Genomic DNA, 12,964 nt, shown 5'->3' on the forward strand with positions numbered 1-12,964 from the left:
TATATATATATATATCTATATATATATATATATGTGTGTGTGTGTGTGTGTGTGTGTGTGTGTAAATATATATATCACATGACCATGATTCATATACATACATCGAGCTACAAATGTCCTTTTAATATCAATTCGCTCTACCACGGAATCAATATATTTTCATATATGTTAACCGAAGGTGTTCATACACACACACACACACACACACACACACATTATATATATATATATATAATATATATATATATATATATATATATATATATATATAATATAAAATAGTTTACAAGTCAAACCATTATTAAGAGTCTGACAAGAGGTAACCTGCCATATAGTATAGTAACTCATGCCTTCATGGCGGCGAGGCCTTTTGGCTGTTTGAGGACCAAACAAAAGATGTTTGATCGCAAATATGCAACGCAGGAGGACCTCTGAAGCGACTTCCTGGTGCCATTCTGAAAGTCAGGGCCGCGCTGCGTCTTTGAGCAACTGACAATATTGCCCAAAGTGGGTACTGTGCCCACCGAATGCAAATTGGACGCGCCGTCAGCACAGAACCGACTAGCGCAACATCCCCCACCTACCACCCCCCTAAAACCTCTAAAAACCAAGGTACACTAATTACTGTTTTTGAGTAGCCAGTATTAATTTTGTAAGTAATACTACAATTATTACCTAGTGTTAAAAAATATGTTTTAAAGCCTAGTTAATAATAATAAAAAAAATCCATGGTAATTTGTAAATATTGTAGGTATATATTTTTGTAATATTTTGTAACATCTTACTTATGTAAATGATATGTAATATTTTTCTAATAAAAGAAGAAAAAAACCAAGACGTGAACAGTTTGGCAACATCAACACACAACATTAGCATTACCTGAAAACAAAACAAATGACGGCGATGACCTAACCTATAAAAGATACCTCTTATTGCACATCAACCCTGATTTATGTGCATTACGTACTGCTCCACAGACAACCAGTTTTAGGAAAAACAGATCACACACAAATAAACCGCCCGCTCTACTACAAAAATGCGCTACAGCTTGAACCAACGGCAGAAAAAAGTTGAGTATATCATAGTTTAACCAGACCACTGAGCTGATTAACAGCTCTCCCAGGGCCGGCCCGAAGAATTAGATATTACATGGCTACGAACCAATTGGTTACCTAGCAACGGGACCTACAGCTTATTATTGTGGGATCCGAACCCCATCGAGAAATTAATTTCTATCACCAGAAATAAATTACTCTGATTCCTTGTTGGCAGAGCGGGAATCGAAACCGGACTCTGAGATAGGTAGTCGAGCACTTTACCGACTCGTCCAACGAGGAATTACCAACAGCAGAACAACGAATAAATGGTAATGTGCATGATCCAAGACAACAACGGACTGAAAACCGAAAAAAAAAAAGTAGCATGAAAAGCGCACACCCCAAGCACCAAGGAAAACAGCCGCTGGCTGCAAGACTTAAAATGTGGCGTAGGTCCCTTGAATTCAAAAGGTTAAGTAGTTTCACCCGCGACACTTAGACTGAGCACCATGGCAACGGCAGGCCAGCGACAAAACTTGCCGGCTTCATGCAAACGCAAATCCTGAATAAAACGCGACTCAAGGAAATGAGCTTTGGGGGGAGGGGAGGGAGAGAGAGAGAAAATGTTACAGGGGTACAAATAAAGGTATAATGCCACGGAGGAGAATGAAAAAGGAGCCTGAGATCTTTCGGTCTTAACGACCCTTTACTAAGTAGTAGTACATACAGGGGCAAAATTTCAACATCAATTACAAATCAAAAGTTGAAATACACCACGTGCAGTTCTAATCTGCTCAAATATAGTTAACAAATCACCAATGACGTAACAAATACTGAATGTGGTCAAGAGAACTATACTAGGCCTACTCACGGAATGTAACGTACATTAAAAAAAATTTTTTTCAATAAAAGATGAATACGGTTAATCACAAGACTAGATGACTGTCAGTTTCCACAGGCTAATGGGTTAATTACCTACTCATTTATTTAGTGATATAGATTCAGCTTTTAATAACTAACGCAGCCAAAATTGATAATGAGGAAATCCCAGCGGGATAGGGTTTTATACGGCCATCAATATAACGATTTACTAAATAATAAAGCAAGAACTGAATCTAAAGGGTTCTGACGTAGAGTACAATACATGACTTGGAAAAAAAAAATGTAAAATACCTCTCATAAAAATATACCACAAAGATCATAAATAAATGTCGTCAGCGGAACTATAATGAGACTAATGGCGCCAAGACACAACAAAGATATTGGAATACGTCCCTTGGAATGCTCACCACACAGACAGACGACTATTCAATAGGCTGCCGCCCAAAGAACCAAAAAGGCGCCAAGACGAAGTAGCCCTTCAAGAGCAGAAGACGAGCGAGAATATAGAACTTAGGCCAAGCGCTGGGACCTAAGAGGTTACTCAGCGCTGAAGCGAAAATTGACAGTATGAAGATTGGAACGGTGTAACGGGAGGAGAAACCTCGTGGTTGCACTATGGATCAATTGTCAGGAGAGGGGGGAAAGGAAGACGAAAGAAATGGAATATAAAACGAAACGGGCTGCAGTTAGGAGCCGAAGGGACGCTGCAAGGAACCTGAAGTAATGCCCACAGTGCATCCACTGGAGAAGAAAGAAAGATTCCAAAATAGGATACAGTGCTCAATAAAACTATCAACTGAACTGGGACGCGCAGGATGGACGGCAAGGGCATCGTGAGAGGGGCGTCTCAAAGTAAACAAGGCTCAAGACTTTAAGCATTAAAAGTAGTGACAAGTGTGACAATTGTGAAGGAACAGAATATATATCACATATATTTTATTTCTGTAAAAATATTAAGTGTACATTGAAATATTTCCAAAATGAACTATACTTTTGTTGTGAGATCAATAGGGATAAATTCTGAATACCATCATGTTCAATTTTAAATACAATACAAAAAAAGGCCGGAATAGTGCTATAATAATGATTGTTGGATATATATATATATATATATATATATATATATATATATATGCAGTCTGGATTAGTAAGAAAAACAAATATACAAAAGAGGAAACGTGTGCCTTGTTAAAAGTAGTAAAACTAACTTATGACAGTTACATTAATTTTTATTTTTTGAATCTTTTTCAAGACGCCAATAATTGTAAATATTGTATATACATTTAATTTTGTAGTATTTTGTAACACCCTACGTATTATGTAATGACGATGATATTTTTCTAATAAAAGATAAAAACAAATATCACGAGGGTGATAAGGAATACCTTCTTCTGAAGTAATACGTAAAATATACTGAAGTGACCTTTGACATTCGTTCTTAGGAGCATCCAACTTTTATTTTTCAGTAATGGGATCTTACGTGTAACATAAGGTGGCCTAACCTTGAACAGTTAATAAGCAACAAAAATTGACAATGCACTTTCCCCCTTTTTACGCAAACGCCCTACCAGACGGGAAAACACAATTGACACAAACATGCAAGACAAACCCGTGAAGGTTGAAACCATATACTCGCCTCGTGGAAAATGCTGATGATATGATTCAAGAAAAAAAAAACTCCTCCCACTTTGGTATTTTGGAATATTAAGCAACGCAAACAGAATTTCCATGATAGCCAATTTCCATATAAAAAAAAAATGAGGGAGCTCTTGTAGCATGACTAAGCTGGCCAAGGAGGGAAGGACTTTGCTTTAAGCTTAATAATAATAATAATAATAATAATAATAATAATAATAATAATAATAATAATAATAATAAAATAAGAAGAAGAAGAAGAAGAAGAAGAAGAACAAGAACAAGAAGAATAAAGCAGCGAACGAAAGAGCGTCAACCGACGGAACAACATCAGCCACTCTGCTCTGATCTGAGGTGGATTTGTTCAAGCTGCCAAAATTATTTTGACTTCATTTAAGTGCAGCAAAATAACTACTAACTTAAAATAATCATGATAGATTAAACAATTCCCATGCGACAGACTATGTATGGATCTAACATGGCTGCTCTTGACGTAGTATTCAGTAGCACTCTGATGCAAAACAAATGAAGCATACCAAATGGGGACCTTTAAAAGTAATTAATTTCTTAGGAAAAAAAAATAGTTATAATAAATGCGCACCCCGAGCTTCACACCTTGTAATTGCTACGAACATCACTCCGCACCACCCGTGGGATGGTAGAGATAGTGTGTCAGTTGGGCTTCGGTTGGCAATAAAGGAGTGGGAAAACCCAGACCTACTAGATGAGAAAGGGGAGGGGGGCGGTTGAGTGGAGATTTGTGAAAGATGGAACACAAGAGACTGGAGTGGCGGAATTTCAGAGACGCCTTTGCGTCACACGGTGTCGGAGGTCCTGAAGATGATGATATTGAGGAACTGCTTATTCTTCTTCTTCCCAGCTGGTTCCCATTTTTTATATGCTTATCAATCCTTCAAAAACATTTTAAACAATGAACGGCCTTCCTAAACTCCGTTTTAAATTCATTGTACTATGTGTAAAATGTCCATTCAATTCACGGTTTCAGTACCAAACAGAATTCGGTGTAAAGCATCGTTAACTATCAAGTAGTTAACGTCGAACACTTCCAGTTCTTTTAACCTATTTATGTTACTCGTTTATTTCATACCCTAATTTGCTTCAGTTCCCGCAACATTTACACCCTCCGTTCTGCTCTGGCCTTCAAAGGAATACACAAAATGTTACTTTTCCCCTCAGTTTATTTCTAGCGCACCCACACTTGCATTTGTTTCTGTTAGATGTCTGGTGACATCACTGTTATAGACGTATAAAGTTTTCCGCTATTATTCCCGCTACCATCTACAATAAATAATCGGTGAGAACAAACTAATAGGCCTAATAGAATAAACCAAATTTAGACGCTCTTCCCTTCATGTGGATGGGGCTCTGCTGAGTGAGTGTGAAGCTTTAACTATTTTTGGCGAGACTTTAGACTAACATCTTATTTTTGAGGAACATCTAATGAAAGAGCTGGCAAATGCCGCAAGAAAATTAACTATTGTACGTATTAAGGCCTCAACGCAACCTGTTTTAGGTTATTTGTCCTTCCTTTATAGAATACTGTTCTCCGGTGTGGATGTCTCCTTCTGCCATAGATTAGTATCTCTTAAGATTGAGTTGTTCGAGGTGGTAGGTTTCTTTTTCATAATATTAGCAGTTATGACTTGAACCATGCCTTATTTTTCATACCATCTGCTCGACACCGACGTTTTGCGGCATAATCAGGATTGAGATAAGCCAAAGTCCCCTATCCAACTTTCTTTACAAGTAGCAAATATCCTGGATGTAGTACCAGTGCTCAAATCACCCTTGACTATAAGAACTAGGCCTAGTTGAAACGCCACCAATGCACATATCTGAGAGGTCTAAAATCATAATGGAGATTTTCTATGCATTTAAAATGGGCAACCTAAAATGCACAGAAAATGGTGGATAGGCCTAGACCAAGAACTTGAAATACGGAACGAAAGACAAATTGCAGCCTAAAGCCAGGTACGCTTGAAATCAGAGGGCTGCTAACAAAAATTTTAACCAATCCGTTTCCGTGATTTTGCCGACAAGGAAAGAAAAATCACTTCCCTTACTAGATCACTAATTTCGAAGACCTATCCTAAGAACTGTCGACGCCATTCAAATCGAAACGAGAGAGAGAGAGAGAGAGATAGAGAGAGAGAAAAAACAGTATCACCAGAACTGATGATTTCAAACAATAAAATAAAATAAAAAATACAAATGGGGGAGGATTCACTGTCTGTACTGAAACAAACTATGAAAAGACAATCAAAGCAGTGAAATACGAATACATGGACACTGGGCATGGTCACAAAATGCTAAAAATTTATTCTAATTACAAAGAATAACATACTAGGCCTACTTAGAAAACTCTACGAATCGCGCGCTCTCTCTCTCTGCATAAAGACCGGCCTACCGTATAAACATAGGAGTAAACATATACTCTATGTTTGCTGCATTTTGCATCTTGAAGTCAACAGCATTTTATATGTGCACGCAAACCGACATAAAAGAGAAAGTGAAAGTTAACAAGCACTCAGCAAGGAAAAAAATCGATAAATACTGGTTCGCTAGGCCTAAGCGCATGGGGACAACGCTTTGCTACGTATCAAATAGAAAAAAAAAATTGGGATTAACTTGTTTCAGTAACAGGATGAAATAACTGTACGGAAATCAGTTCTACTCGGCGACCTCGAACTGGTCTCCTACTGTAGCCAGCGGGTTACCTGATCAAGTGAAAGGAGTCACTTTGCAACTCGTGCTGCGGCCCAGGAACCTGATCAAGTTATCATAGTGCTACGGCACAGGAACCTGGTAATGATTATTGCTACGACACAGAAACCTGGTAATGATTATTGCTACGACACAGGAACCTGGTAATGATTATTGCTACGACACAGGAACCTGGCAATGATTATTGCTACGACACAGGAACCTGATCAATATGATATAGTTCTATACGACACACGAGCCTGGTAGTGATTATTAATGCTAATACCCAGGAACCTGGTAATGATAATCAGTGCTAATACACAGGAACCTGGTAATGATTATCAGTGCTAATACACATGAACCTGGTAATGATTATTGCTACGACACAGGAACTTGGTAATAATTATTGCTATGACACAGGAACCTGATCAAGTTATTATAGTGCTACGACACATGAACCTGGTAATGATTATTAGCCTAGTGCTACGAAATGGGCACCTGGTAATGATTAGTGCTACGACACAGGAACCTGGTAATGATTATTGCTACGACACAGGAACCTGGTAATGATTACTAGCCTAGTTTTACGACACAGGAAACCTGGTAAGTTATTAGTGCCTACGACACAGGAACCTGGTCATGATTATTGCTATTATGACACAGGAAACCTCGTAACATGATTATTAGGGTGCTACGACAACAAGAACTTCTTTGGTTAATGATTATTAGCCTAGTGGTACGAAAAGGGCACCTGGTAATGATTAGTGCTACGACACAGGAACCTGGTAATGATTATTGCTACGACACAAGAACCAGGTAATGATTATTAGCCTAGTGCTACGACACAGGAACTTGGTAATGATTTTTAGCCTAGTGCTACGACACAGGAACCTGGTAATCATTAGTGCTACACGATCAGGAACCTGGTCATGATTGTTGCTACGACATAGGAACCTGGTAATGATTATTGCTATGGCACAGGAACCTCGTAATGATTATTAGTGCTACGACACAAGAACTTGGTAATGATTATTAGCCTAGTGGTAAGACACAGGAACCTGGTCATGATTATTGCTATGGCACAGGAACCTGGTAATGATTATTGCTATGGCACAGGAACCTGGTAATGATTATCAGTGCCATTACACAGGCACTTGGTAATGATTAGCCTATTAGTGCTACGACACAGGAACCTGGTAATGCTTAATGGACAAAGATTCTTCATATTATTATCAAGAAAGGACAATAAGTATACTATGAGACTAAGCCCGACTGAGTTCTAATAGTTTTAATTTAGTTTTTATTTAAGACCTCAGTTTTTAATTACATTTCCTTTGTTCTTGCTAAGCTTCATAAAGATTTTTAAAACCGGTGGATACTTATTTTGTGCAAACTAATGAAAATTTTCATTCTCTCTCTCTTTTATTAACGTTATATCAGTTCACTTTGAGATAATAATAACGTTCGCAATGTGAGAGAACGAGGAAGGAAGAAAGGACACGCTCTCTTTCTCTCTCTCTCATCAGAAACTTGCTTGACAACTTCATGACAACGACTGTCACCACAGAAACTTCGGTCACCGCCGTCTGACATATTTCAATAAACCAAAAAACACGAGCTAAAGTCTCTGTTTTCCTTGCAAAACTCCGATGTTGACAAGCAGCAAGTTTGATGTCTCCCTCCCCACATCCCTTCCCGCTCATCACCCACCCACCCAAAAGATGACCCCACCGCTCCTATACTGAAGACGCGCATAGTAAACAAACGCTGAATACTTCACACACGTTGGTGGAAAAGTTCTCTAAAGTTCATACTCACCACAAACAGCAGGTTGAAAATGAAAAGAAGATATTTTATACATTTCATCCCCGTGTCCAAAGCCATAGCAGCACCTTTTGTTATGCTTCCGCACAGACCTTACGTGAACACTGGTCGAGACTCGACTGAACCATCCTCAAAAAATAAAATGAGCGACACAGGAGTGCGGCGGAACAATACGCAGGTAAATGAATATCTTTTGCTATTGGTTCGTTTCTGCGTTTACCAAATCTCGTGAAATGTTTTATAAACGGTTCTTAAGATCTTTTGCAACTATATTTGTTTAAGATATCAGGTTTTGGCGAGTTTCGACATTGTTGACCTCCCGCGGAACTAGTTTCTTACGCGGAGGCATAGGATCTGACGGAATCTGCTGCAGACAGGTACTTCAAGTCTTATGAACGAAGGGTACAATGATGGCATCCATGCCCGTCACAGCAACGACGCCTCTTTATCTCGTACGTTTTTGCAACTTTCATTCCTGGTTGGAAATCTTACGTCTTGCTTTATTTGATAAACATTAATCATAACAAAAACAATTCCGCGTGCTTTGTTTGCCGTACAAAACTTGACCTAGTTAAACGATGTTTAAAATCGTGTGTAAAAATCACGATAATTGTAAATATACCAATAAAATATTATTTTCCTTTAATGCTTATTCAACTTAAACAGACGAAGGTATGAAATAATCATTTCAAGATAAACTTATGTATGCTTTCGTCGGTTTCAACGCCCAATTTTCCCCTCTAATTTCACTTCAACAACACAGGAAAGGCAACGTAACGTAAAATATGAAAAAAAAACAATAATATCTACCTCGTTAAAAATGTCTTTAGTAGTTATATCATTGAATGAAAACCACAAGACTACGACATACCGGTCACGCTCAAGAAAGAACCGGCATACATAGTACCAAGGTCTAGAGAGTATATTCTGTAGACCTTACATAGTATTCCTTGCACGTTAGATATGAAGGAGCCAAACACATGAGTTACATAGCAGGCTCGTATTTCCAGGAAGACGATTATTAACATTCTTCAGCTCATGTGATTGGCATCAAGATCTTTCTCCTTGTAAACGCATGCATGCAGGCTTAACTGGGGGACAGTCCGCACCGTCAACTGTGCAACATAGCGAGAATGAAATATTTTGGAACAGAATTTACAGTTTGCACGACCATTAAGCCCGTAATTAAAAGAGCAAATTATGTCCTCCCAATTATGCAAATGAGACTTTTCCAAATATTGCAGTATAAATAGTGTGAGGATTATAAGTTGCGAATATATAAACAACAAATAAAAATATAACCTATTTGGAAGAGATCGCGTTGCATCTGAGGATCGGCCTAGCTTTGGAAAACAGGGTGCAGGCGATTGATTGATCTGTTCGTGCAATTTGGAGTTACTACGACGTGGTCATGAACGTCTGTGTAAATATATGTTTGTACAATTGATCTGTTCGTGCAATTTGGAGCTACTACGACGTGGTCATGAACGTCTGTGTAAATGCATGTTTGTACAAATGTCCGAATTTCTGTCAGACAGCGAAGATGAAACGTATCTCTATCAGCCTAGAGAGCAACCAGATTCGCTTAACGGCAACACCAATGCGAAGGAAATATGCCTCGCGGTCGAATTTCTCAGTTCCGGAGGGCCTTTATTCCTCACACCGTTGAGCTGTGGAGCAGACTCCCTTCAGAGGATGGCGTGCAACTGAAACTTCAGAAGTTCAAACGAAGGTGCGGTGCGTTTCTGCCCTAGTACTATTCGTCTTGCATTTCAATACTTTTTTTTATCTATTTATCAATTCATTTATTTTTTTCTTTTTAAATAAGTGGTATTTCTTCTTTCTGGATTTACATTTGCCTCGTTTTACTTCTTCCTAATGAACCATATTCTTTGGAAGGTTGAATTTCAAGTCAGTTAAAATAAATGCACATTATTTATTTTTTACATTTTCATTCTAATAAATAAATCATAAATATCCTATCCTAAAATTCCTGTATCTTTAACTCAGCACGAAATAACTTTTTAAGTCATTTTTTAAGTCTCTTCTATAGACCTAATTCCCTACCCCTCAACAAGAACAAGAACAACAACAGCAAAGAAGTTGTTAGGCTTACTCCCCGAGTAAACGAAAAACGTTCTGAAACATAGCGATTAGCATTTTGTCAATGAAATTCCAAAGCCATAGAAATAAAAAATAGCTGTGAAGAAATGCCTCACTGTAGAGACGAAACTAACATTTCACTGCCGATGTTTTCTGCGTGACTGTAGATTCGCATAGAAACGCTCAGTAGTACTAGTAGCTCTTACCCAAGTTACGATAGCCATGACTATAGCTCCTAATCTGCGTACACGCTTCAAACTTAGCATTAAAGAGGTTACTTATCATAAACTAAATCTAAATGACCAAATCACACAAAGTCAATCTGAAGCTCTCAACGCGTAACGGCTGCTTTCGTGTTTCGTGGATAAAAAATTATACTATAATCTATAATCTGGACGAGAATTATAGGATTATGTGCAGCATAAACTACGTAATTTCCAAAAGAGGAACCTGGGAAGTTATCTCTTTGAAGATAACGGGAAAATTCACAGAAGGTCGCAAATTACCATCATTTCGATTCTCGGTCTCTTCCTTACGGTATACTTTTTCCTCTGCTTCCCTCCGAAGGAAGGTTCGACGCTTCACTTTCACTTTGTTTTGAAAATAAGTTGCTTCTTATACTTTATAATTGTCTTCCAGTGTTTTGTCGTCAGTATCGTAGCTCCTGCAGAATGGGAGAGTCTTTAGTTCTCTTTTGAATTTTATTTCTTCTCGTATGATCTTCTCTTCGGGCGGTATTTTGTATCTATAGCCTAGTCTTGGTCCGTAATGTTCAAATGCTCTCTCGCCTGACTTATAGTCAGTTCTAGGTTCAAATAGCCTTTATTTAGCCTATAGTATATATGCTTCACTTGCATGTCTGATCACAATATTCATTTCAGGTCTAAAGAAGCTTAAGCAGTTTCTCAGATATGTTGGTTCACCGTATTTTAGTGCTTTAAAGACTGTAAGAAGCATTAAGAAAAAACAGTGGAATATGTAAGAAGCCTAAATAGGCGAATTCCAGACGACTAGAAAAAAATATCAGATTAGGAGGAACACATTAAGATAATTAACTTTAGGGGAAGAAAAGTGTCTTAGGATTTTTTCTCTATTTTCCCTTTATAGATATAAAAAAATTAACCTGGGTTAATTGCTGCTCTTGGGAGTAGATTTGGCTGCAGACTAGCAGTCGTTGAGACTAACACTAAGTCGCGCTGGACTCGGGGAAAAAACGACATGGACATCACCGTTGCACTCCTAACTCCATCTCCTTCTCTCTCCCTTAAGGTGAGTTAAACTACTATGAGATTCAGGGTCTCTGTAACAGGGTTTTTTGGACTTTGCTCCTTGTCAAAGCATCGGATATAGCTGAGAGTTGGCATATGTATATTTTACAACCACACACAAATTTTGTCAGCATTATCAATAACCTAAACCCGATAGTTTTAATTTTTATAGAGTAAAAATGATCTAGCCGACGCCATGGCCAATGATTACGAGCCAAGAGTCGAAAAACATTCATTATGTAAGCAAGGTAAACACCTTTTGACGAAATGTTGCCCCGCCCACCCACCAGGCAGAAACTCATTCACCTTGCTCCATCGGCTCTGAAACCCAAAGACTTTATGAATGGTGGAACGATACATAGATGTGGGTGGGGTATCTGTGCTAGCGTAGTAATACTACTGTAGCAGTAGTGCCGCAACAGTATAGCAGTAATATACATGAATTAAACGTTTAGGCCAACTGCTGGGATCCTTGAGGAGCATTTAGCACTTCTTACAACTACTCGAGAAAATTAGTTTTTATAGCCAGAAGTTAATTTTCTAATCCAACAATGCCATGGTAGCCTTCAGTGTTATCCTGAATTATAACGAGGCCAAAGTGGGTGGAGCCTCATGAAGTCATCATTCTGACGATAATTATTGGTGAAGGTTTAAAGCCAAAATACGGTACCGGCTATTTTTTTTTTTTCAGTAAATAGGTATAGATAGCCAATAAATAAAAATTGTTTGACATTGGATATAATAGTTATCAAACCAAGCTTGTCTACTATGTTTTTGAAAATTACCAACTATTCCCTACATCTTGTCAATCTGATTGTGACCTATAAAGTAGACTGTAATTTCTTAGGACACTTATTTTGGGAGTTAGACTAATAATCGAAGTGTTTTTGTATTTATTAACATATTTTGTTGGTTTGTTCATTATGGCAATTATCAGTGGAGAGGTTTCAGAGTTCATAAAGGTGTACTGCTTTGCTTGTATTTAAATTTGTATGTCATTGTTGCCAGAGGTATAGCCTTCATTACGTATAGCCAATCATCCATCGAGAAAGAGGGAAGAAATGCTGTCATAAGTTACGTAACGAGTGCATTCGAAACCTTTTCTCTGAGTAAGTTGGCCCGTCTTCAAAAAAGGTCACTTTTACATTGTAAGTACCAAATTTATTCAACCTACGTAGTGCAGAATACACTCAAAACTTAGTGTTGATATAATATGTATTCTGAATAAGCGTTATATTTATGAACTGCATAGATAAAAGTTATTGTGAAAAAACCGTGTTACAGAGGCCCTGAATCTCATAGTAGGCTTCAACCGCACGCTGCATAAGTAAGACTCATCACCAACTCCTCCCAAATTCTTGTTAGCCCCGCTTACTGGACTGCTCATCAAGACTCACGCCACACCGCTAACTCACCCTAATGAGCAGCAGTCCAGTGGGCGGGGCTAACAAGAATTTGAGAGGAGGTGGTGATGAGTCTTACGTATGCAGC

General features: G+C 38.3%; 1 protein-coding gene across 1 annotated transcript in view; it reads right to left on the reverse strand.

Moving 5' to 3' along the window:
- The window catches only part of LOC135210293 (CD63 antigen-like), a 451,402-nt gene extending 443,151 nt beyond the window's left edge, over nucleotides 1-8,251 (reverse strand). The window contains exon 1 of the mRNA XM_064243176.1: nucleotides 8,097-8,251. Within this exon, the coding sequence (XP_064099246.1) occupies nucleotides 8,097-8,162 (66 nt within the window). The 5' untranslated portion in view covers nucleotides 8,163-8,251. The remainder of the gene's footprint in view (nucleotides 1-8,096) is intronic.
- Nucleotides 8,252-12,964: the final 4,713 nt, after the last annotated feature.

This window comes from Macrobrachium nipponense, chromosome 39 (genome assembly GCF_015104395.2).
Source record: "Macrobrachium nipponense isolate FS-2020 chromosome 39, ASM1510439v2, whole genome shotgun sequence".
In the NCBI taxonomy this organism is placed as follows: Eukaryota; Metazoa; Arthropoda; class Malacostraca; order Decapoda; family Palaemonidae; genus Macrobrachium; species Macrobrachium nipponense.